Source organism: Vulpes lagopus, chromosome 19 (genome assembly GCF_018345385.1).
Source record: "Vulpes lagopus strain Blue_001 chromosome 19, ASM1834538v1, whole genome shotgun sequence".
Lineage (NCBI taxonomy): Eukaryota > Metazoa > Chordata > Mammalia > Carnivora > Canidae > Vulpes > Vulpes lagopus.
The window spans coordinates 33,549,480-33,577,013 of NC_054842.1; the positions used below are offsets into that span (position 1 = coordinate 33,549,480).

Genomic DNA, 27,534 nt, shown 5'->3' on the forward strand with positions numbered 1-27,534 from the left:
TCTCAAACCTACACTAGCTACTAAGCATGTTTACATACTCCCACAGCCTTAGAGAACAGTTCGTTTCGTATCAATTCTTGATTTTGAAAGGGGAGATTAGGAAGGCATAGGCTAGGACTGCAATTTAATGCCATCAAAACAACAGTTGTTGCTTGCTAAAACATTTCCTTCAATTCAATCTTCCCCAAAACCCTATCCCACAGTGAACATCACATACACAATAGGAAACTGAAGTTCAAAGAGGGAAGTAACTTGCTTCTTTGCCACAGGTGGTAAGAAATGGCACCAAAATTTGAACTTAGATTTAACTCCAAAGATCATGATCTAACACAAAAATGCTGGAAATAAACCCTACTTATAAGCTAGGAGTTTCTTATATATATAAATTGGGTCTGTAACAAGAAGTCCTTTAACAAATACCTGGTAACTTTAGAATGGCTGCTGGAAAAAAATTACATTTTAAAACAAAAAACCTACTGTAGGAAGGTATGCATTATGTTATCAGAGGTATTAAGTAGAATATGAAACACCCATTTCCTTTCTATTCAAATAAATGGACAGACAGGAAAGTACACTTTTATCATTAATTCTGGTGAGGCAAATCCCAATCTCTGTACTAGAAAGTGGGAAGTGTTCTGTTTTGTTTAAATATTCTAAATATTGCTTTAGATCTCTGAAAAACTCAGTTTAAACATACTTTCACATTATAATAATTGTTACTTGGATAGATCTTCTCAGTCCTGGCTTATTTCTTATATCATAAGGTATTAAATATGTTAAGGAGTTTCAGTATTTATAAAATCTGCACCTATAAAATAGGTACTTTAAAGACCACTGTCCCTGTATAAGTAAAAACAGCACCTTACGGAATAGGCTAGTAAAACTGAGGAAGCCTTATACTGTCTTTCCTTAACAGACAGCAATTTTTAAGAACGGGGCCCCAGGAATAGGGTTGCAAACAGCATATAATTATTAATGGAATGCTAGACTCATAACTTGTAGGTTCTTTTATAATTGAACATATTTACTTCTGGTTTTCAGAGGCTTTTAGAATGTTAGATAAAATTCTGGAGAAATTCAGATTTTGGTATGAACCTACTTCAGTATTTCAGATTTTTTTTTTTTAAAGAACATTCTGAGAGCTGAATAAGAAAATGGCTATTAATCAAGATCTGGATCTTTCTCCTTAAACTCTCCTAGACCAGCCAATCAACACTTGAGATAGGACTCTTGAATGACTCTGAAGTCATGGAACAATCAAAAGGAAAGGCTTTAAATTAACTAGATAGTTACTAAGGATAGAATTCTCATAAAATAAAAGGTAGGGGGGAAACATTCAAGAAAAAAAGAATGAAGTAAAATGGTTACACACTACTAAAAATTTGTTCCTAGAGGAAAAGCTATGACTTTTCACTATTGGCCCCATTCCCCTCCCCCAACAAAGTAGTTAATTCTGCAAAGAGTGAGGTGCTATCTGTATTTTGTTCTTACAGGAAATTTGGGGTAGGTCCCAGGTGAGCTATCTTTCTTTTTTATTTATTCTAAAGGACTGGGAAGGGAAGAGAAAAGAAAGGTAGAAAGCAGCCTGTAGATTTTTACATATTTGAGCCTATTTTTAATACACTTGTAAAAAATGTATATTTCATGAAGAACAGCAAGGTTAAACATGTCTCCTCACTGGGTTGGCCACCACCAGTCCCATCTTCATCCTAACCCTTCCCTTCCTCAGTCTGTTTGGAGGTAAACAAGTTGGAATTGAGACCCTTAAGTCAAAGGGTAATGGAGGAATAAATTTTGCAGCTAAATACTTCAATAATAAATTCACTTGCAGCTACCTGAGGGATGTTGACTTTCTTTTATTTAAAAGACAAGGAACAGGGCCAGGGCCCAGAAGGCAGGGATGTTTTCCCCAGGCCCTCCCTACTGCTGTCTATAATAGGAACATGCAGGGTAAGGCTGAGAGCTACAAATTTAAGATTATAGAGAGTAGGACAGCTCCTCCTAGGAGGAAAAAAAAATATTGAGGATAAATTCTACATCCCCAGGCCAAAAAAGGCAACAGGGGCATTATATTAGCCCTAACTCTTATTTACCTGGCTCTTTACATGTCTTTGTATATGTCCAGAAGGAGCTGAAGGAAGAAGGATGTTTTCTGTTAGAGAAGAGAAACTGAAGGCTGCTTCTACAGGACCAGCACTAGGGGGCACCGGAGCAAAGTATACTGAGCATGACCTGTGTGACTGCCAAAGAGCTTCAACTCTGGAAATTAGGGGAACAGAGGAAATACCCATTGGTAAAACCCAATGCACTTCCAATTCAAATAAAGATCTAATCCTGTTCTTGATATATAGTCTTCTCATATACTTTATTTTATGAAAGTGTTCACTGTTGTGTTAAATTATAACTTGAATTTAAACTTCAAATATAACTATCATTCATAATTTTCTGAATGATATATTTTTTGTCATAAATAGAGAAAAAAATAAATTTTAGAAAGTATTCTCTAAAAAGCAATGTGGCAATATATATCAAGACTAAAAGTATGTACCATCTCTGACCCAACAGTTCCATTTCTAAGAATATAATACAAGATGAAACAGTGTAAAACACAGAACAAACTTTTGCATCAGAATGCCCATCATGGCATCATCAATTTTATTAACATGCTTAAACAACCTAAAAATCCAAGAGGTAAGAGTGGTAAAATAAATTATGGACTATCATCCATACATTAAAATATTATCTACAAACACTTCTTAGTAGCTAAAGGAAATGCTGATTGAAGAGGAGACACAAAACTTTGTAAACTGTAAATACATTATGATCTCAATAAGGTTGAAATATGTGAGAAGTATTGAAAGAAAATACACCAAAATATTAACAGTGGTTATCCATAAGTGGTAAGATTCAGAAATTTTATTTATATATTTTTTACAATGAACAAATAGTCAAGTAAGAGAGCCTGAATTTATGAAAACCATTCTACTTTATATTTTACATCCCAAACTAATAAGCATAATTGATTAATCAAACACATGACTTCCTCAGAGATTTAAAGGAATTTCTATAAAAGTGAGTAGCGAAAAACTGGTTAGCCGGCTAGTTCAGCTCGCTAGCAAATTGGTTCATTTCACATTAACATAATAATTGCTCAACAATAAAAACTGAAAATAATTCAAATAAGAACACTTTCAAGTTGTCTCTAAGTGATCATTACACATTTTAAATACATAGACCCCAAGGGGCTACAGTATCAAATTTAAGTTTCAGGGTGTTCCCTGAAAGGGAACAAGGAAAAAGGATAGATTGCATTACCAAAGTCCTTTGTATACTTCAATTGTAATCCACTGGCATCACAAACTGAGGCATTTAAAATCACAGCAACTTCTCATTAAATATATCCTACTGGGGATACTGAATGATGAAAAACCCTGACTATATGACATAACTTACCTAACTTTTTGGTACCCAACTGATTAACATTGTTAGCTTGTGTTCAGAAAGGAGTCAACCAATGTGCCCTTAGAAAATTTATTTATAAAAAACAAAACCTTTTAGAACTAGTTGTTTTAAGAGGAATGAAGAATTTAATAAGTGCCAACAGAAAAACTTCTAGATTGAGATTCAAAAGACTTGTGCTCTAAGTTTCAGATCTTAATCAAGTCCCAATGTTTCTAAGTATCAAGTTCCTTATTTGTACAGTGGGATTATCATAACATCTATTTTATAGAATTATTAGGAATATTTAATTAAGTTAAAGCACTTAATTCAAGTGACTTACAAAATGTAAAATATCAACAAGGTAAAAATAATAACAATGTCCCTTTCTAGGTCTTACCTAAAACAAGCAGGTCTCATCAGATCACTTGCAAATTTCCTTATAGCTTTAATATCACACTTATGAACAACAGAATAATATTGCTACAGCAAATAAGATACAGGACACACTAGGCATTTTTCTAGTATTTATCCAAGCTCAACAACTCTGAGCTATATGTGATAAATCAAAATCTAAGATTAGGATGAGATAATCAGGATGTTTTTGTAGTAGCAGCTTTTGAAAGTTTTTGTGATAAAATTAACACTGTTAGATATAGTCATCAACAAAAAAAATCCCTCAGACAGTAACAAAAGCTATAAAGCAAAAATAAGTTTCTCTCCTTCTTATGCTTGACCCCAAAGAATTTCTCTTTCTCAGAGTTAACCACTATTAAGATTCTTGTATACCTACTCAGACATCTACAGGTAAAGCAGTTATTAATTAACCTTAGAAAACTGAAGAATTTTAGAGCTAGAGTTGACTGGCCAAGTACAATTTTTAATTTTACAAATAAGTAATCTGACAATGATAAGTGATTATTTTAGTTGTTACTAATATCTGGAAAGCATTTCACAATAGATAAAATGCTTTGACATACATTATCTGTTCTATCAAGTGGCTTGCCTCAAGGTTATTTGTACAACAAGCTAATGACGTGGTTGAAACTATAGTTAGGGAGTTGATATCTTATCAGATGGGATATTAATAATAGAGATTAAACACATACAAAGCTTATTTATGTGGATCTTAAATTTTCAAAGATATCCTACATTACATGGGATTAGAAAACTGGCAATTACTGATCTAGTGATTATTACATACGAGTCATTACAATAATTGCTTTTTAAATTTTTTAAAATTTTTTATAATAATTGTTTTAAAAGGATAAATCTTAGCAATGAGAGATTAATTTTTAAAGTTTGCTTGTGTCTTGAAAATTCATTCTTTTCAAGATTATCACTTAGAGAATAACTTTTAAATGATAGATATAACCAACACTCAATGATTATTGAATATACTTGGGTTAAAAAAATTACCAATAACTTCAAAATGAGAAGAAATAATCTGAGAAACATTTTAGTAAGGAGAATTTCACATACAGTATGTATACACGCAAAACTATAAACAGAAATCAACTGAATAATAATGCACCTAAAAGATGCTGCAGCATTTTCTGGCATAAAGAAAATCAGTGACGACCACAAAAGCTGCACTGCCACTGTGACAATGACAATTACGAAATCTGTATTATGACAAATGATAAAAAATGAAGATATCTTTTATTAGAAGAATGAGTCAGACCAAAATTAAACAGAAAGCTAAGGAATTTCAAAATAATTTTACGGTAACAGGTTAAAAAATGGAATACCAAAATCAACTAGATGAAAACATCAAAACAAAAGTAACTCTGTTTGCAACATATAAACTCTTGCTATCAAATTTTAACTTATTTATATTCAATCTCCTTTGTCATATTAAGGAACATTTCAAAAACATGAAAGCATTATTTACTTTAAAGTGACTTTTGTTACTAATATAAGGTTAATTTTGATTTCTGCTTTTCAAGACTAAAACTGTCAATAAAATATAAAAAACACGATGCTAACCAATTATTCTTGCTCTAATTGAGAATAAATAAAAACCCCAATTTCTTTCTAAAGGCAGAGAAATCTTCAAGTTATTAATTAGGAAAAAAGGAATGCTGTATATCATGCTGTTGGTTCTATAATGTATCATTAATCTACTGGTTGAATATCTTCTGTTTTGTTAAGATGAGGATATGTAAACATTGTGGTATTTTGACTTGGTTCTTTATCAAGTGTTTGCTCTTTACAAACATATGTTAAAGCCTCTCTCGCAAAACTGCAATATATTTATTTTATATTTGTATCAGATAATTTCAATGTATAAATAGCATTTTTTTGGTCTGATTCTCTTCATGGTTCTGTTCATGGTTTCTTTTCTTCTGAGTTGTGTAATCTTTACCAGGAGCTAATTTTTCTTAAAATTTTATCTGCCTCTTTGAGGCAAGTTCCTTTAGAAAGGATTTACACTTGATTGTGTTAGGTGCCTGGAGATAATCACCAACACAGAATATTTTAAATCAAAATCTTAACTTTTAAAATTTTTTAATGGACCACTAAAGTAGTATGAATTTAGGGTGGAAATCTACATGAAAGCTCATTCATGGTTATAAACTTTCAATGAAAGACCTACTTTCTCCCTTTTATTCAATGACAAATTTTAAGACAGGCTATTTTCCCTATATTCCCCCATGAATGGAGCTGGTATGGGTTTATTTCTAATTTACCCTTGTGCTGGAAGTAACTCTTAAGAATCCCAACTTGATCAGGGGAGATGTGCTACTTAGTAGATAGTCTACGCCGGAGGGCCTTGGGATTTGTCTACATTACAAAATGTCCTCAAGTTTAGTAGGCTTTAGGCTCTGTTTGACTCTCTTGGATCCTAGTTTAATTTAATCTAACTCGTATTTTCCTTTTTGTTTTGAATGGTCATGGCTAGATTAAAATGAAAAAAAAAAATTACTAGATAATTTTTTTTTTAACAAGAGTGTTTAGTTTGGACCCCAAGGTGCTATAATTCCAAAACTAAGACTTACATAGCATTACCTTCAATATTATTCTTTTTAATAGCATGTCACCTATCAGAGCTCTTGTGGTTTCTACTATAGTGATTTCTGGTAAGACTTTTAAATTTGTGTATCTATACAGTTCTGCATCTATTGCTTGAAGAACTGGTTATCTTTCAAAGAGGTAAAATATACTTACTCATAGGATAAAGCAAGAATTGATAATAATTATTATATACTTCATTAAAAATTATAATTTATTGTAACTGGTAAGAATAAATTAATAAGTAATTATTTAAGCAAGGTATTTTATTTTAGTAATAATAATAACCCTTCTGCCTTCAGAAACTCTTACTTACTTTGGAAGGAGAACCATCAGTAATTTTCACCAACTGCCAAAGAATCGAGTAATGGGAACACTGCAGTGCCTGTACGACTATCTGTATCAAATAAAAAAATTCAAACAAATGAGACATAATTTATGTTTGTACAGTATTAAGAGAACAATGTTTATCATAGTTTTTTCTTATAATAAGTTTTCAAGTCCAAATTTTTGTAGAAAGTTAAAATGTGTAAAATAATATTTAGGTAAAAAAAGACAAACCAACATATCAGTCTAGAGAATAAAAATATAATGTATGTCAATAAATATGGACCCAAATAACACTATGCTTTAAACAAAAATCTGTTGTATTTGCTCAGATTTTTAAAAGGGAGATTGAAGAAATTTTTATCCAGATTTTATAATAAATGATTATTTTGTTTTAAAATATTTCTACTATGAATAGAACATGTATACAGAAATGTGCATAAGAGAAAAATACCTTCATGAACACTACCCAAGTCAAGAAATAGAACATTGCTAGCACCTTCTTCCAATATAATGTCTTCTCGTCTCTTTAAAGGTAATAGCCATTTTGACTAATCAGGCAGTCAGTACATTTTAACTACCTAAGTCTGCATTTCTAAATACTGAGTTTATTAACACCTATTTGTGAACATTATATAAATGAAATCATGCAATATGAATTACTTTGAATCTGACTTTTTTCATTTTAACATTTATAGTTAAGATTTATATATATTGTTGCATGTAGCCATGGTTCATTATTTTTTGGTCTTGTATCATATTTAGAATATCGTATTTATTCATTCTATCATTGAGCTTTTACAATGCTTCTGATTTTAGGCCATTATGAAGAATGCTGCTATGAACTTTCTTACACATGTCTCCTGGTGTTCATGCATGCACCTGTCTAGCTCAGAGGTTCTTGAAGTTTTTAGTTCTCAGGACCTCTTTACACTCTTAAAAATGACTAAAGGGTGGCTCAGTGGTTGAGCATCAGCCTTCAGCTCAGGGTGTGATCCCTGGGATCGAGTCCTGAATGGGGCTTCCTGCAGGGAGCCTGCTTCTCCTTCTGTCTATTTCTCTGCCTGTCTTTCATGAATAAATAAAATCTTAAAAAAAATTCTAAAAGATTACTCTAAAAAAAAACTAAATTGCTTTTTTTTGTATGGGTTATTTAACAGATTTATCATGTAAGAAATTAAAAATAATAAATGTTACAAATATTTGTTCATTTTAAAATTAAAATAATTTTAACAAAAAATGTACTTCTGAAGAACTAAACTTCTAAAATGAAAATATTTAGTGGGAAGAATTACACTGTTTTACATTTTTACAAATCTCTGTCTGGTTTAATAGAAAACAGTTTCGATGTGTTTCTGCATTTTATTAAAATATGCTGTTTCGATTGAAGTATATGAAGAAATCCAGTGTCACTAGTCAGTTGGAAAAAGAAGGTATATTTTTAGTGGTCTTTGCAGGTAAATGTGGCTATTCTTTGACATGACACCAATATTCCAATGTACAGTTGTGAGAGAACAAATGAAGAAAGCAAATAACATCTTCCTCTTATTATGAAAACAGTCTGGGACACCTGGGTGGCTCAGTGGTTGAGTGTCCACCTTTGGCTCAGGGCATGATCCCAGGATCTGGGATTGAGTCCTATGTCGGGCTCTTTGCATGCAGCCTGCTTCACCCTCTGCCTGTGGCTCTGCCTCTGTCTCTCATGAATAAATAAAATCTTAAAAAAAATTATTAAAAAACAAAACAAAACAGTCTGACCTCATAGATGTGCCCTGGAAATCACCAGGGCTCTTCAAACTATAAGGACCACTGCTCTAGGAAAAGGATTGCTGGATTATATGTAGTATGTGTATGTTTAATTTTTTGGTAGTACCAAGAGTATTATTTTATTTAAGATTTTATTTATTCATTTGAGAGAGAGAAAGAGAGAATGAGCAGCTGGAGAGGCAGAGGGAGAAGCAACTTCCCGGGTGATCTGGGAGCCCGGATGTGGGGCTTGATCCCAGGACCCTGATATCATAACCTGAGCCAAAGGCAGACGCTTAACCATCTGATCCACCCAGGGACCCCCAAGAATACTATTTTAATGTAGTATTAACCTATACTAACTTCTATCTGTTACTAATGGAGATGGGCATTTTTTCATTTTTTATTGGCAATGAATTCTCATTTTGTGAAAATTTGTCCCTATTTTTCAGAGACAACAGAATTCAGGAAAACAAAACTGATTAAGAATTTTAACTATAGGAGAATTTCATTTTGGATAGACCCTTTACTACATTTTTGTTTGAATACATGGTTTATCTTTATTGCAATAAAGAATAATAATTACATTATTATAGTATCTCCATTATCTTCCCCACTTGATAAACTAAAAACCATAAGAATATATGTAGAAAATGAAAAATATATAGAAAAATAAGTATGTAGATAAAAATATATATAGATAATAAATCAAAAGAAAAATCAGTAAATGCAGAAAGAAGTAGTTAGAATTCTAGTAGCTAGAATTCTAGAATTTTACTTAAAAATGTTTAGGTTTTAGATCACATAAACAAAAGATATCTCCAATGCTCCTCCTCAGCACTAAAAATAAATCATTAGAGGGATGAGTAGTGCTGCTTTTGATGCAACACCAGTGAGATGATGTCAGGGTTTTACAAACATAATAATTAAATTACTGACTCATGTCAGAATGCCAGAAACAAGACTACTGAAACATTGTCAAGTTATAAATTTTAATGCTGAAGAAATCACCTTACTATACTTAGAAGATGCTTAATATAGTACATGTACTAATCCTGAGACATTTTTTGATAACCTCTAATTTAGTAGATATGAGGTAAAGTGATTTGTATGGAAGGAAAAGAGAGTATTAAAATTTCTCTATACTTTGAAACAACCTGAATTGTTAGATTACTAGAAAAGTAATATACAAATTAACATTATCAATGGAAAATTAGGATATAAAAAAAGTAATGTTGAAGAATTGTTTAATTTTAGTTACCATTTCTCCTAATCATCACAAATATAATGTCCTTTCCTAATACATTTCTGTTGGCCTATATACTAGGAAGTTATTCAAACTGTTCCAAAGTTTTGCAGAAGTTTCTTGGAGGCCATGGTTATGATGGGAGGAGACACTTGGTCACTCCAATACATATTTCAAATAGAGCATCCCCATTTTAACCTGTCATATATTGACATTCATCATGAATTCACTTTAAGGGATCCACCGCATTATTTTAAAATAAAAAGTTTACTTTCATTGACTAGGAAGAATTCTGCCTTCTCATTAGTATAATTATATAACAATACAGCTGACCACATTTCAAAAGAAAATTTAGAACACTTCCTTCTGGGCTTTACATCAGTCATACTGATATTTTATCCTCCATAATAAGTGATGTTACCCCAACTTGTACAGAAGTCATTTATCAGCAACTTCATCTTTCTGTAGTACAGACAGATAAAACAAGGACAAACAATAAAAAACTGAAAAAGGTAAAAGAGATTGTTTTAACTGAAGGGGACCACAGTTCTTCTGCCTTTCCTTGATTAACACTCTGAAACCAGAGAGGACCTTCAAATAACATAACAAGTACTGGGCTGATGACAAAGAATTTCTTCTGACCCTACTCCTCTGTCCTCCTGTTTCCATGAGCTATCACTATTCCTGGGAGGACAACGGTAATGTGTACTGCACATTTCTGGGCAAAGTAGTTAGGAAGCAGGAATGCCTTTTCTATCTTCTACTCTCCTACCTGCCTGCAGGATATCAATAACCCAGGAAGCCTTGGTTTCTTGAATGATTGGGTGGTGCAGTGACACTCCACTTCTCTTAACTGCACTTTATAGTCATGGGGGTGAGAAATAAATTTCTATTGTGTTAAGCCACTAAGGTATTGAGATTAATCTAATTATAGCAGTTATCATTATCTTAACATAAAAAATTTTAGTCTTTCCCTTAGTAATTACTTTTACCTATTTACAGGAACCATAGCTCTCTATTTTTGATTAACAGATTGAATTAATGAGAATCATTCAACCTCTAGCTAATGATATCACACATCTTGAAGATGAACTGTAGTATTACATGTAAATAAAGACCAAATGATAAGCTCCTAGAATGCTTATGTTTAGAAAAATTGACTTTTTAAGGAAATAAGACTATAGAATAAGGAAATATGACTATACATATGTAATATATACATGTATAGATACATCTACATATATAGGATATATTTAAAATACTAAAAATCTATAGAATAGCTGTGGAATAAATTGGGGCTCTTTCACTTTTCTGTTTGCAAGAGATGTTAAGGGAATGGAGGATCAATTTTTTAGTGGTTAAGTATATGACAAAAGAGAAGAACTAAACTTAATACTATTCTGCTTCTCACATCCAGTATTGACCTATCATGCTTAGAGTAGGTTAATATGAGTGACAATATCCTTTTTAAAAAAAGCCTTTAGATGCAAATTAATGACGTAATATTAATTATTACCAAGAAGAATGTAAGGCTGGCAAATGAGCACAAGAAAAGATGTTTAACACCATTTGCATCAAGGAAATGTACATTAAAAGCACAATGAGATACAACTGCATACCTACTAAGTTGGCTAAAATAAAAACTACTAATAATATCAAGTATGTGGATATGGAACAACTGGGATTCTCAAACTGCTAGCAGGAATGAAGAATGATACAGACACTCTGGAAAATGGTTCGGTAATTAAGTTAAATATACACTTATACTCTAATACCTGCAATTGCAGTTGTGGGTATTTACTTTAGAGAAACGAAAACTTCTGTTAAAACAAAAAGCTGTACACATATGTTTAGAGCAGCTTTAGTAGTAAGAGCCAAAAGATGGAAACAATCCAAATGCCTGTCAATAGGCGAATGGATAAAACAAACAGGTGTATCTACACAATGGAGGAGAATTGAACCAACTATTAATTTAAAAACAAACCAACTATTGATTCAAACAATTTGGATTAATTGTTGGGGATCCCTGGGTGGCTCAGCAGTTTGGCACCGGCCTTTGGCCCAGGGCGCGATCCTGGAGTCTTGGGATCGAGTCCTGTGTCGGGCTCCCGGCATGGAGCCTGCTTATTCCTCTGCCTGTGTCTCTGCCTCTATGTATATCATAAATAAATTAAAAAAAAATCTTTAAAAAGGAAAATAAGTCAATTCTACTGTGTAATAATTAAAAAAATGGTAATATGGCAAAGAGTAGAGATTGTAGTAATATTTTTTTGAGAAAATGCTAAGAAAAGCACAAACCTTAAGGCAAATCATAAGGATAAGGTAACCTCTTTAATAAGAGGAAAGATTCCTAAATTCTACATATGCTTTGGGAATGAAGGATCATCCAATGTGTTGTATTATCAGTGAGCATTGTATATTATAAATTAAATAAAAAATCCATTAGAAGGATAAAATACGGAGGTAAAAAAATTCATATAGTTAATTTCTGTAACTAAAAAATTAAAAGACTTCCCAAGGAATGCGTTACATAGCAGGCTAATGCACATTAACCCCTGGCAGTTTTGCAGCCCAGAATTTTGCTGTTAGGTTTTCACAGAAATTCCAAGCATTTTTTTAAAACAAGAATATGAAGAAAAATGCAGTTTGTCAATAGTAAGTCCAGTGTGAAATATTAGGTCTTTTTAGTGATATCTCTTTATACTGATCTCCAAAAGCGGGCTTTGTATATAGTGGAAAGCACACTGGACAGGGAGTTCACATCATACCACTTCAGGCCTACTTTTAAACAGTTCATGTGTACTAGCCTTTTCTCCCCCAAACAATGGAGGCTGTAACATCAAGAAAGAACTTGCCACTTTCTTTTTTTTTTTTTAATTTAAAAAAAAAAATAGTCACACAGAGAGATAGTCACACAGAGAGAGAGAGAGAGAGAGAGAGAGGCAGAGACACAGGCAGAGGGAGAAGCAGGCTCCATGCACCGGGAGCCTGATGTGGGATTCGATCCTGGGTCTCCAGGATCGTGCCCTGGGCCAAAGGCAGGTGCCAAACCGCTGCGCCACCCAGGGATCCCAGAACTTGCCACTTTCTATCTCAGTGATCTGCCTAAAAGACTGAATGAATAATTTTTGCTAATGACCTTGAAATGCTACAATAATACAAACAGCTGTCCAAACACCGTATATATAGCATCTCAACCATTTCTTACTCATTAAGAAACAATAACCTAATACTTAGTGGAGAGAGAATTATGGTCTTTATGAAAGGGTGAAAGTAGGGGACATCCATAATTCCAAGCAAAGAATAGTCACTTAAAGACATACACAAAGTGAAACAAATGGTGAGTATTTAAATGACTTGGAAATGTACGGAAAGGCTTCCTAAGCAAGACATCAAAGAAAAAAAAAACCAACAGAAAACAACTAAGAATTCTGATTATATAAAGAATATTTATATTCCAGGCAGCAAGATATATAAAATTTAAAAAGTTTCATTGATAAATTACTGTAACAAATGACATCAGGCTAAGAACATTAATATAGAAAAAAGCTTATAAATTAATATGACCTAGAGATCTACTGTACAACATTGTGCTTGTAGTTAACAATTCTGTATTATACACTTAAAAATTTGTTAAGAGAGTAGATCTCATATTATGAGTTTTACTACAACAAAAACATGTAACAACAAAAAGATGGGAAAACATAAAGGTAATTTTATAGAGATATAATAATCAGAGATAGAACTGTACAATTTAAAATAGTAATATGAAAAAATAACATTGTTACCAAATGTTCACTACATGAACTCCATTTTTCAAGTAGATGTTTACTCAGTATCCATTTGTTAGAATAGGAGCTTAAAACAAATATATTCCCTGGATCTCAGAGATGAATCTAATAGGAACATAAGTAAGTATCAACTATAACAATTTAATAACTGGTTTGACTAAGAATACATACAGGTGCTGAGGGGCAAGAAGGACTCCGTGTTAGCTAGAAAGGAGTGATAATGGTTAGGGAAAACTTCCTAGGGAAGCAAAAGTGTATATTAAAAATTAAGAAAGATGTAAGACTTAATCTGGCAACAAAGGGAAAATGTAGGCTGAAGGAATAGAAATTTCAAAAAAAGCTTCACCAATAAACTCAAAAGGCTAGTACAGTTAAATGCATACTGAGGCTAGATCAGCAGAAACCAAACCACAGAGGGCCTTCCTTGTAGGAGAGTGACTATACATCCAGCTTTATGCGTAAGTCTTGGAATAATTAAGAGTAACTCCTTTCACTTTCAGAAGAACACTTGTTTGGACAATAACAAGGTCACTTCACTATGACAAAAAAAAAAATATGGATGTTATCCTAAGAGTGCTAGATAATGTGCAGATAATATCATGTTCATATTTGGACAGAAGATTTGACATGTGTTTCAAAAATACACACTTGTTTCAAGTGTTTCAAAAATACCCACTTGTAGCAAAGAGAAGTGCTTCTATCTGTTCTTTAAGATGTTTTAAAGTAATATTTGGTACTTCAAAATAGATATATGAAGTGTAATAATAAAATTAACTTTTGAACAGATAACCAAATTTAAGAACTAGTGTGATACCAATAACTTTGTATCTACCTATGATCTCTTCCCCTATTCCTTAGGACTGACAAACTTCTACTAAATTTCATATATATAATGTCCTGGCTCTTAAAAAAAAAGTTTTATTATATATACACTGGACAATACACTGTTTAATTTTTATATTTTTTGGGCTTTTCAAAAAATGGTGTAACACTGATATTGTCCTTTGAGGAAACAGATGTACTTCACCCTATTCATGCCTCTGAAGGATCTAGGAAGATTAAAAAAAATACAAATTTTCATGTTCCACTCCTGAAGATTTAGTCAACAGGAATAATTCAACAACCTTTTTAAACAATTAATTTTAAATCATTATATCCAACTTTGCTAGAGAGCTGAAAAATAATAAAGATGGTATCAATCGGTGGTTCTTAGTGCTGAAATTTCTACCATGTGATAAACATCTTTTGTTCTTGTGTTTTGGTCTGGGGTTTTCTAAACCTCAAAATATACATTGGTCAGGCTTTGAAATATCCTTTAATAAGTATGAGACATACCTACTCTTATTTGTACCCTTTTGCATTTGAAAAAAAAATCAAAGTATAATTTATATATAAAGAAAAATCTGTTTTCAACACACAGTTCTGCAGTTTGACAAATGTGTAGCCAGGTAACCAACAAAACAATTAAGAAATAGAATATTTCCACCATCCCTCCAATTCTCCTTTGCTCTTCTGTAGTGAGGCCCTTGCCCCATTCTGGATACCTGTTTTCTGACATATAGTTTTGCTTTTTCCCGAATGTATAATAAAATTGTACAGCATGTAGCTTTGTGTATCTGGTTTGACTTCATATAATGTTACTGGGGATCATCCATGTTGTTACATGTAACTGAGGCATCTTCCATTTTATTGCTGAGAATTATTCTATTGTATGGATGATAACACAGTTGTGTGTGTGTGTGTTTTTTAAGATTTTATTTATTTATTCATGAAAGACAGAGAGAGAGGCGGAGACATGGGCAGAGGGAGAGGCAGGCTTCATGCAGGGAGCCTAATGTGGGACTTGATCCCGGAACTCCAGGATCATGCCCTGAGCCAAATGCAGATGCTCAACCGCGGAGCCACCCAGGCGTCCGTACAATTTGTTTTTATACTTTCACTAGTTGATGAACATCTGAGTTGTTTGCAGCTTTGGGCAATTTTGAATACAGCTGCTATGCACATTCTGGTATAAGTTTTGTTTTTGCTTTAAAAGATTTTACTTACTTACTTACTTACTTATTGATGAGCGATAGAGAGCATGAGCAGGGGGAGGAGGGATAGAGGAAGAGGTAGAGAATCTCAAGCAGGCTTCCTTACCAAGCGCAAAGCCAAACTTGGGGCTTGATCTCATGATCCTGAGATCATGACCTGAGCTGAAATCAAGAGTTTGAAGCTTAACTAACGGAGCCACCTAGGCACCCCTCTCATATAGGTCTTTGTGTGAACCTAAGTTTTCATTTTTCTTGGATAAATACTCAGGAAAGGGGCTGCTGGATCAGATAAGTGTCTATTTAACTTCCAAAGAAACTGCCAAGCTGCTTTCTGAAGTGACTGTACCATTTTGCATTTCCACCAACAATGTATGAGTTCCACTGCTCTCTAAATGATTTGTAGTATTATCTCATCATGCTTTTCACATTCATTTCACTAATGGCTAATGGATAAGTTGCTTTTCATGTGTTTGTCATCTATCTTCTTTAGTGAAGTATCTGTTGCTTTTCTTACCACTGAATTTTGAAAGATCTTTATCTTTTTGAGTACAAGTCTGTTACCAGATATGTGGTTTATAATTATTTCCCAGTCTTTATGATTATCTTTTCAATTCTCTTAATACTGTCTTTCAAGGGCAGAAGTACTTAATTTTGCTGAATGCATACTTTCAAATTTTTTCAATGATGGATCATGCTTCTTATGTATTTAAGAAATCTTTAACTTAAAGGTCACAAAATGTTTAACTCTTGAGTGTTCTTTTAGATGTTTTATACTTGCAGGTTTTGCACTTAGGCTTATAATCTAAATGGTCTACTTTGAGTTACTTTGTATATGTGTGAAGTGTGAAATTGAGGGTTTTTTTCATATGTATACTCAACTATTTCAAAACCATCTGTAAAAGGATTCTTTTTCCCAAAGAACTCCCCAGCATCTTTGTCAAAAATCAACTGACCAGATATATATGAGTGTATTTCTTTCTGGATTCTCGATACTGCTCCTTTGTATATGTCTATCCTTTCTTTAGTACCACACTATTAAAGCTACAGTTCAGTCTTGAAATCAGGTATTGTAAATATTCTAACTTTGTTATTCTTTTTCAAAATTCTTTTGGTTATTTCTTTTGCTCTTCCTTCCGTATAAACTTTATGAATCAAGCTGTCAGTTTCTGACAAGAAATCCTGCAGAGATTTTAAATGAAAGTATGTTAATCTAAGATCAGTTTGGGGAAAACTGACATCTTAACAATATTGAGTCTTCTAATTCATGAATATGATATATCTTCATTGATTAAGAGCTTCAATTTCTTTCATTAGTTTTCTATAGCTTTTTGCATACAGATCTTGCACATATTTTGTTAGATTTATACCTAACTATTTCATGTTTTTTGGTGCTATTGTAAATGGCACATGTTTTTAAAATCTCAATTTCCAGTTATTAAACAAGTGATTTTTAAATTTAAAAAGCAATAGTTGTATACAGTACAGTATCCAACAGTATAATGGTGTTCTATTCAAATTAAGCGTCTTGGCCACTAGAGATCTCATCTTCCAATGACAAAGTCACTGTTGAACAGTTCCTTATGTATCATTCCAGAATAATCTGTCAACTAATAAATATCCATTGATGGAGATTTTATCACTTCTTTAAATTTATATATCATTCTGCTCCTTGCCTTTTCATTAAATTCCTTCTTACACAGAATATTTAACATCAATAATAATAACAACTTTATTTTTATTTTTATTTTTTTTTTATTTTTTTTAATTTTTATTTATTTATGGTAGTCACACAGAGAGAGAGAGAGAGAGAGAGGGAGAGAGGCAGAGACACAGGCAGAGGGAGAAGCAGGCTCCATGCACCGGGAGCCTGACGTGGGATTCGATCCCGGGTCTCCAGGATCGCGCCCTGGGCCAAAGGCAGGCGCCAAACCGCTGCGCCACCCAGGGATCCCAACAACTTTATTTTTAAATTTATAGTTATATAGCATTGCACAGAATCAAAACTTATACTACCAAAGTGAACAGGTTCTCTACTGATCGACACTTTATTTTAAGTTTTAAATTATAAATAATGTCACAATGAACATCTTTGTACCTACTTCTTTTTACACATGCCCAAGTATACATCTGTAGTCTAAATTTCTAATTTATAAATGTCAGTTAAGGATATGTTTACTTTTAATTTTGACAGATTGACAAATATCCTTCTAAAGTGATTAACACAATTTATTCTTACAATGGTATTTAAGAGTATGTCAGTATTTAAAAACAAAAAACCCAACAACTCTGTTAGGTTTTCAGATACATACATATAGTTTAAAATTACTGGAACAGAAGCTACATTAGAAAGAGGCTGAAACTAAGAAAAAGGAGATAACCTAGTACTATGATTCACAAGAGAAAATTTGAAGGTTAAACTATGGAAATGATAAGCTAAAGTTAAGGAAATGATAGAAGGGCTAAAAGAATGATGGCAAAAAAAATACTGAGGAGGTAGAATTTGAAAAAAAAGATAAGTCTCTTGAGATTAAGGACTGCTTTAATATACTGTTATATCCTCAGGATCTGACACTCAAACACATTTTTGGTCAATTATGAATAGGTAGGTGGTAGTCAAGATGTGTGTGTGTGTGTGGTGGCAGATTTTTGATACACCATCCCAAGAAGAGTCAGAAGCGGATAACTGAAATAATTTCTAAGCTCAATCAAGGAAATATATATTTAGTCTTCTAAGGAAAGTAGGAAAGTATCAACATGCTTCTAAAGAAAATATGACTGCATTATTTATGTAAGTCATAATCTATCCACGAGTAATAATGTGACTGAAGTTAAACTTAACCCCTGTATTATGTTCAGTTTCAAGAAAGGTGTCAATTGTCAGTTCACGATGACAGATTCAGTACCAGCATTTAATCTCTTCCAATTCCCACTGAAAAAATACAAAAGATGTTTAGAAAAAATGCAAAAAAAGAAGAGTTTGACGTGGGGCAAAAGGGATGGGATACTGTAAAGAATGGTACCAAATTAGCAGCAAACAATGTGAAGAGACAACGAACAGAATTTAAAAGCTTGGTTTGAGTGGGTATGCAATAGCTATCTGACATTAGGCAAATTGTTTATTATCTGTGTTTCAGTTTCATCATCAATAAAAAAAATGAGTAATGATACATATTCCATAGGGTTGTCATAAGCTTAAACAAGTGGATACATGTAAAGACTTAAAGTATTACGTGGTATATAATGAGTAGAAACAAGTTTTCTGTTACTGATGCCTTGAGAGGCCCAAAGTTAGTGATATATGATTACATTTCCTTCTTTATGGGTTTACTCATACGGTTTTGTTATATAGCAGGTATTTACCAAAACATTTTACAAATATTGTTTATTGGTTTTTAATTTTTAGAATCAATTCAGATAACTGATTCTAAAAATGTAATATATAGACAAACTATATATTAAAGCAGAAGTTTAGTATTTTATTTCTTCTTAGATATTACCTAACACAAGATATAAACTTTTAAGTGTATCAACAGGAAATAGCATAAAATCACAAAACAGAATAAGGAGAATTTTTTTTATTGCCCCCCTTTTTTTTTTTTTTACAAAAAACTGTATGAAGAAATATTATAATAAGTTCTGAAATGTGGGTTACCAGTTAATAATCACTGAGTTATGGAACTGTAGTAACTTTTAATACCTACCATAGGTTAAAAATTCATTAGCATATGGGAGAGCACAAGCAGATGCCAGATAGCATATTCTTATTCCAGAAAGGAAATGCTCACAAAAATACTGAAAAGCACACAGGAGAAGTTTGAAAGGAATTCCCTCTGGCTTATTCTACAATAATTTGAGGACCAAAATAAATAACAAAAGGACTCAATTTTAACTAATTAGACAAAACAGGAATAAAGTAGCAATCCATAAGTCCATATGAATTTTAAAAAATGAACGAATAAATGGGGAAGGGCATTATAGCAGAGGGCCAACAAATGACATAAATATATGACAGAGTATCACCATTTAATTTACCATTTTGTGACCATGACAGAAATAAATGACTCAGGCAGGAATCAAAAATAGATGCTAACATTATATCAAAGTTTTGTAAGAAATAGGAATATTTACATAGTCTTGCGGAATCTTTCCACCTGTAACAAGAAAATGAAAACCACACAGGACAGACTTGATAGACTCTACCTTACTAAAGTGATCAAAGTTAATGTCACCATAACGAACAAATTGGTATCAAGTGCCTCCTGATATGATACATTGAAGACAAATATCATTTGTTATAGCATTCCCATCAAGAATTCCTTATATGGATGAATCTAAACATGTAGATTAGACAGATCTAAGTTAAATACATTCTATAAAATAACTGGCCTGTATTCTTCAAAATGTCATCAAAGAAAAGCACAGAAAGTATTCCAGATTAAAAGAGACAAAAAAGAAAAAGACATAACAACTAAATGTAATGTGTTACTATTCCTTGAATTCTGGGCTAGGGAAAAACTGCTATGAAGAATGTTATTAAGAGGGATCCCTGGGTGGTGCAGCGGTTTGGCGCCTGCCTTTGGCCCAGGGCGCGATCCTGGAGACCCGGGATCGAATCCCACGTCAGGCTCCCGGTGCATGGAGCCTGCTTCTCCCTCTGCCTGTGTCTCTGCCTCTCTCTCTCTCTCTGTGACTATCATAAATAAATAAAAAAAAAATTAAAAAAAAAGTTAAAAAAAAAAGAATGTTATTAATATGTTTTACATAGGCATATTTATATAAAATAAAAACATATACACATATAGATAGAAAAAGTGTGCAAGTAGGCAGTTGTGGAAAACTATTATGACAGTGTATGAAGCAGATGAAAGGGTAAGAGTTCATTTTCTACAATAACTTTTCTATAATTTGACTTTAAAAAATTATTAGAAGGGGCAGCCCAGGTGGCTCAGCGGTTTAGCGCTGCCTTCAGCCCAGGGCATGATCCTGGAGACCCGGGATCGAGTCCCATGTCAGGCTCCCTGCATGGAGCCTGCTTCTCCCTCTGCCTGTGTCTCTGCCTTTCTCTCTCTGTCTTTCATGAATAAATAAAATCTTTAAAAAAATATTAGAATAGGTAAATTCTTTTAAACATCAGTCATATTCTGAAGTTCTAATAGTTAAAACAGTACTGGCATGAGAAAAGACAGATCAGAAAAGAGGAAAGAAAAAAAAAGAATTCAGTTAACTATGAAGAGTGGGACAAAGAAACTTGTAGATAAATGGTTAGTTACCATGGAAAACAAATAGTCAAGCATATGGACAATAAAAATCAGACAGCCAGAAAATAAATTTTAAACTACCTTCAGAATGTGAAACATAACTAAAGGTAAATATTCTGGTAGTTATTTGATATGCTTGCCCTAAAAGAGTATTTTCTTTGAATTTTAATTTAAAGTACAGGCTGGCAATTTAAAGAGTACGCGTCCATGGTCCTATGAAGAACTGGTCGAATCCTGTATGCTTTTTGGATTTTCAGTATTGTGTATCTAAAGACATGATTCTAAAAGCTGCTAAATAGTTTCTATTTTTATTTATTTATTTATTCATTCATTCATTTATTTATTATTTTAAGTTTCTAATTCGTAAAGTAAACAAGGGTATAATCTAGTAGTGATGCACTAAAACTTCATATACATGACTACAGTTTTAAGAATGTATCTAAGGACACAAATAATAAGATATTATCATGGACTGGAAGAACAAATATTGTTAAAATGTCCATAGTACCCAAGCAATCTACAGATTTAATGCAATCCCTATCAAAACATCAACAACATTTTTCACAGAACTGGAACAATCTTAAAATCTGTGTGAAACCACAAAAGACCTCGAATAGCCAAAGCAGTCTTGAAAAAAAGAACAAAACTGGAGGTTATCACAATACCAGATTTCACTATATACCACACAACTGCAGTAATCAAAACAAGAGGATACTGGCACAAAAAAAAAAAAAAAAAAAAAAAAAATATATATATATATATAGTGTGTGTGTGTGTGTGTGTGTGTGTGTATACACACACACAATCAATGTAATAAAACAGAAAGCCTAAAAATAAACCTGAAATTATATGGTCAATTAATCTTCAATCTTCCCAAGAATATGCAATGGGAAAAAAGGCAGTCTCTTCAACTAATGGTGCTGGGGAAAGCTGGATAGCAACATGCAAAAGAATGAAACTGGACCATTTTCTTACACCATACACAAAAATAAACTTAAATGGATCACAGATCTAAATGTGAGACTAGAAACCATAAAATTCCTAGAAAAGAGCAAAGGCAGTAATTTTTCTGACATAGGCCATAGCAACATTTTTCTAGACAGATATTCTATAGCAAAGGAAACAAAAGCAAAAATAAACAACTGAGACCACATCAAAATAAAAAGCTTCTGTACAGCAAAGGAAATAATCAACAAAACTTAAAAGGCAACCCACTGAATGGGAGAAGATAATTGTAGATGACATCTCTGACAAAGGGTGAGTATCCAAAATATGTAAAGAACTAGTGCAACTCAACACCTTAAAAACAAATAATACAATTAAAAACTGGGCAGAATACAGGAATAGATATTTCTTCAAAGAAAACATACACATGGACAAAAGACACATAAAAAGTAATCATTATCGCTCATCATCAGGGAAATGCAAATCAAAACCATAGTAAGATATCATCTCACACTTGTGAGAATAGCTAAATTTGAAAATACAAGAAATAATAAGTGTTGGTGAGGATGGGGGGGGGAGAAAAGAAACTGCTATGCACTGCTGGTGGGAATACAAAGTGGTATAGCCACTGTGGAAAACAGTATGGAGGTTCCTCAAAAAACTACAAATGATCCCGTAATTCTTTTTTTACCCAAAGAATACAAAGATATTAATTCAAAAAGATATTTGCATCCTTATGTTTATCGCAGCATTATTTACTATTTACTATAGGAAAATTATGGACGCCACCTGTGTCCTCTGATAAGATGAATGGATAAAGAAGAGGTGACGTTTATGTACGCATAATATACACAAAGGAATATTACTTCACCATAACAAATAATCACAATTACAAAAATGAAATCTTGCCATTTGCAACATCGATGGAGCTACAGAATAGCATACTAGGAGAAATAGTCAGAAAAAGACAAATAATGTATGATGTGGACTTTAAGAAAAAACCCCAAATGAACAAAGAAAAAGAGACAAACCAAAATATAGACTCTTTAACTATAGAGAACAAACTGATGGTGAGTGGGGAAATGGGTGAAATAGGTGAAGGAGATTAAGAATATACTTATCATGATGAGCACTGAGTAAAGTATAGAATTGATGAATCACTATATTGTAAACCTGAAACTAATGTAATAACATTGCATGTTAACTACAGTGGAATTAAAGAAAAAAGAATATGTGCCTAAGACTAATAGAGTTTAAGCAAATGCCACATATATCTGTTCTTTTACTCACAAAAACTAAAATAAAATGGGGGGAAATAATACATATACAGTAAAAATAAGTAGCAGAAAACCAAGATAACCAAAGAAGACAATGTAAGACTGTTACAAGTTCTATGACAATAAATGATAGTGTAGTAAGTTAAAACAGAAATTTTGACATAGTTATAATTTCCAGATGAAATAGAGATATGCTATTCTCATTATTTTCTTGAGGAAAATGAGGTAACCAAAACAAGGAATATCTTTATCATGCCCTTTCAACTTTGAAGAACAGGTTGGGAATATTAGTGAATAGTATTTAGGCTACTGAAAAATTTGAGATGAAGAGAGGATGAAAGCTGAGGAGTCAGCAATAAATGAAGTAAAACAATAAGAGTTAAATATTTAGCTACTTTCCACAAACTACAATAGAAACACCTAACATAATCAAGGACATTTGTTATTATTTATTATATAGAATTAAATGGACTATTTTAAATCCCCTCCAGACTAAAAATTTGGTGAATTTCTGTTCTTTCCATCCCAAATTGAATTTAAATAGAATACATAAATTAAATAAAATCTGCTAAAAGTCCCAAGTTTACTTAACTATGGTTCTACTACAAAAAGTAAGCCATACCTAAGGCTTACAATTACCAATCTCTAGAACAGTGCCTGGAATACAGCCATAATCAGGAATTTTTATCAAATTGAATTAAACAAGTTCTGAAATTACTACTGCAGTAATTACTGGTATTTTTCCCGAAAGAGTAATAATGCTTACTTTAGTATTAAATGTTTGAAATATATTATAGCAGAGATTTTCCACTTTTTTTTTTCTCAAACCTGAAGATATACCTATCAGTAACATTAATCACTATGGCAATACTTCTCAAAGGAAACAGCTACATTTAAGAATTATCAACTACTTTCTACACAAGGCTTTTGATAATCCTGTGTGATCTCAGAGAACTTTAGCTTTCTAAAATGACAAAGAAGGAGTATCAATAAACTCCTACCTGTTCTGGCATAGCTCCATGTTCAATTCCAGTCTTCAATAATCTGTAGCAATTACCAAATAGATCCCATTTTGTGAGATCATGAGCACTAAAATAAACAAAAATGCATTAACTTTATTCTAGAGTAGAAGAAAATTTAAATTTGAGGTCAGTTTCAGTGGGTGGAAATATAAAATAACTTTGTTTTCTTATAGAATTGAAAAAGATTGATAAAGAAATATTCTAATTAGTTCACCCAAACAAGAAAGAAAGAAAGAAAGAGAGAAAGAAAGAAAGAAAACAAGGAAAGGAAAGGAAAAGAGGAAAAGTGAAGGAGGGACATGATAAATGAGAGGGGGAGAGGAGACAGAATACACAAGCAGATACTATGAATTAATGAAAAGAAACCAATTAACAAAAATATTCATACCTTTAAATGAAGATTATTACTACACAGTCAACCTAAGCCTGCATTACATTTCATTCTTCCTAGTATATTTTAAAATACATTTTAACAAATCCATCTACAATTTCAAAATAAATACAGGCATTATTTTTGAAAAGGAGATTGTATTCACAAGAAAGGTAAAACTAGGAGAAAGGAAATATGGCAAAGCTATAGGCTTCTTAATTGAAATAATGCTAACATTTTATTTTCTCATGAGTTCTACAGTTAAAATAGTAGATCAATGGCTGTTAACTTTTATTTTGAAACGTCAAAATATTTTCAAAATGAAGAGTTTATTTCTCCACAGAATTCCAAAGTACTTGTGTATAAAGGAAGGTCTTGAATCTGAAGTATTCATTAATTTAAGGGCTACACTTAAAACATTCTTTTACCAACAAAGATCTCTATTTTCCTTTCTTTATGGAGAAGCATACCTCATTAACAAGGGACATGTTAATTACAATTTTAAAAAGATACTTCATTAATCTGAGTCTTTTTTCCTCATTTAAGCCTAGCTATTCTGTCTACACAATAAGAGCACAATAATAAACAGACAAACAAGAACAATTTAGGACAAAAAGATCAAAATATAACTTTCATGGCCTTTCTCAAAATCTTTTTTCTTATTAAGATTTCCAAAAGTTAAAAAAAAAAAAAAAAAGATTTCCAAAAGTTATCAACTGAAAATTACACCTATAAAACTCTAAGCCTATAAAATGAGCCCATCTAATTTGTTACTAATACTGATTAACAAACTTGTACATTTGTAACGCTACATGATAAATCTTATGATAAATCTTACTCCTTAAGTAATCAATAAAACCTCATAATGTATCTGAAGAAAATCTGAATTTTTCTTTATGAAAAAAAATCACATCTTGTTGTCTAAAATTTCCCATTGCTATAAGGATGTTAAATATCATAACAGTCTACTTTTATGTTGGCAATTATAATGTTATTAACCAAATCTAAGTAAAATGACATACTTATGAAAAGAGGTTAACCGCTTTAATGTGGAAAGAACATTGTAAATGTCATCATCATCAGCTTCTTCTCCCTATAAATAAAAAAACAGACATTATTTCATTACCATAACTTTAATCTCCTGAAATTCACATGAAAGTCTATTAATATTTACTGCCTAAGAGAATTCTTTTTTATTATCTAGAGTACATATACACGTTGGTGAATATGAATATGAATAAGAAGGTACAAATAAGCAAAAAAACACAAAATAAAAAACACCTATAATCATAACACTCAGAGATAAGAACCATTTTTGCATTTTAAACAATGTTGTAAACATTAACATTGCCCACTTTTCTGATTAATACTTTAGGATAAATTCACTGAAGCTGCTGAGTGAAAAGGTACATACTTCAAAGACTTTACTGACAGTTTGTTACTTTTGCAGCTTAAAATCACAATGAAAAATCAAAAATCGTTGAAAAAAAATAAAGGTTAAGATTAAAAGTTAGAAGTAGGAAAAAACTGGTTACGTGGATTAAAAAGAAAATCCCATCACCCTGGCCATCAGAGCATAGACAACAGTGGAGGTTCCAAATTGCTTCAGTGATTGGAGGGAGAAGGAATCATAAAAATTATAAAAATAACCAGTTGGAGATGTTTGTTGTTATCCTGGGCATACAACTTATAAGGGGCTGTCCCTTACAAACACACTTAATTTTTATGTTCTATTCATTAGCACATCATAATAGTTTAGTAATATTAAAATGTAAATTAGGTTCCAGGAAAAGAAAGTAAAAAAATGAATTAAGAAAAGCCAGACCTTAAAAAGATTTTTCTTAAAAGAGAAAAAAATTTAACTCTTTTTTTTTTAAGGGGGAGGGGAAGGGGTGGGAGGAAGTGAGAGAGGGAGAGAGAGAGAGAATCCTAAGCAGGCTCCATGCATAGTGTGGAGCCTGATGCAGGTCTTGATCTCACAAACCTGAGATCATAACCTCAGCTGAAATCAAGAGTCTGACACTTAACGGATTGAGTCACCCAGACACCCCAAAACAGGTTTTTAAAATAAAGTATAATCATGATTAATCATTACAGGGTGAACAGTTGTAATAATGCTGCTAAGATCTGAACAAGGTAGAGAATTCCACTAGATTTTACTTTAAAATGGAAATGATTTGCACATTCAACTTTGAATCATTAGCCAAAATTATCACATACACGTGTTAACTTTAAGACAGACCTCTTGCAGCAGATCTTCCACAGAATGATTGAATCGATCTACAAACTCGTCAATCAGCTGACTTCGAGCTATGTCAACTCTGTTTTGAATGGTGTATTCTTCACTGCATAAGATGCTATAGGTTTTACTGCAGGCTTCTAGAACATCTGATTCTACATGTTTCTCCACAACAAACTTGATCTGTTTTAATAAAGCATCCAGATGCTGAGGAGGAAAAAAAGAAACACTATGATATTTAGATTTATAAAAATAAGCAACTGTCAAATAGTAAGCCTAGATTACATGAAAATGAAATAATCCAGTTAATTAAACTGACTATAATAGAATTAATTTCATGGTATCTTACCTTTTCCATTCTACCTGTGCTATAAATTTCTAGATCAAAATACTGTGGGATTTGTAGCAAGTTTGCTACCTTCTCTGCATCTGCAGAATACTAGAAGGAAGAGAAGCAAAGAAAAAAGAAGTAACTACTTTAATAGTTCAGTGTAGTAAGCAAACTTAGTGGCATATTATCAGAGAAACATAAATGAAACTATACCTTTGATAGCAACATAGGAAGTGTGATAATAAAATGCTCAGTCAATTTGTTTCTATCATCAATTTGAGTTTTTCTTTCTTTGGCAGTTAGCACCTAGAAATAAAATGAAATGGGCAAAGAATATAATGTCACATAATAATTTATAAATCTAGAATGTTATTACACAGAATGATGAAGCATTGGTGAATAATGTATTCGAGAATTTTCAGGAGCTTAACAAACTAATTTCGAAAATAAATATCTCTAGTTTTATGCTTATTTCTATCACTACAACATTAGAAAT

General features: G+C 32.3%; 1 protein-coding gene across 1 annotated transcript in view; it reads right to left on the reverse strand.

The window, feature by feature from the left end:
• STAG1 (stromal antigen 1) overlaps nucleotides 1-27,534 on the reverse strand; it is a 401,833-nt gene that overhangs the window by 49,127 nt on the left and 325,172 nt on the right. Inside the window, exons 17-22 of the mRNA XM_041733757.1 lie at nucleotides 27,252-27,344; nucleotides 27,057-27,146; nucleotides 26,711-26,914; nucleotides 25,491-25,561; nucleotides 24,078-24,165; nucleotides 6,770-6,850 (exon numbers count right to left, since the gene is read on the reverse strand). Of these exons, the coding sequence (XP_041589691.1) occupies nucleotides 6,770-6,850; nucleotides 24,078-24,165; nucleotides 25,491-25,561; nucleotides 26,711-26,914; nucleotides 27,057-27,146; nucleotides 27,252-27,344 (627 nt within the window). The remainder of the gene's footprint in view (nucleotides 1-6,769; nucleotides 6,851-24,077; nucleotides 24,166-25,490; nucleotides 25,562-26,710; nucleotides 26,915-27,056; nucleotides 27,147-27,251; nucleotides 27,345-27,534) is intronic.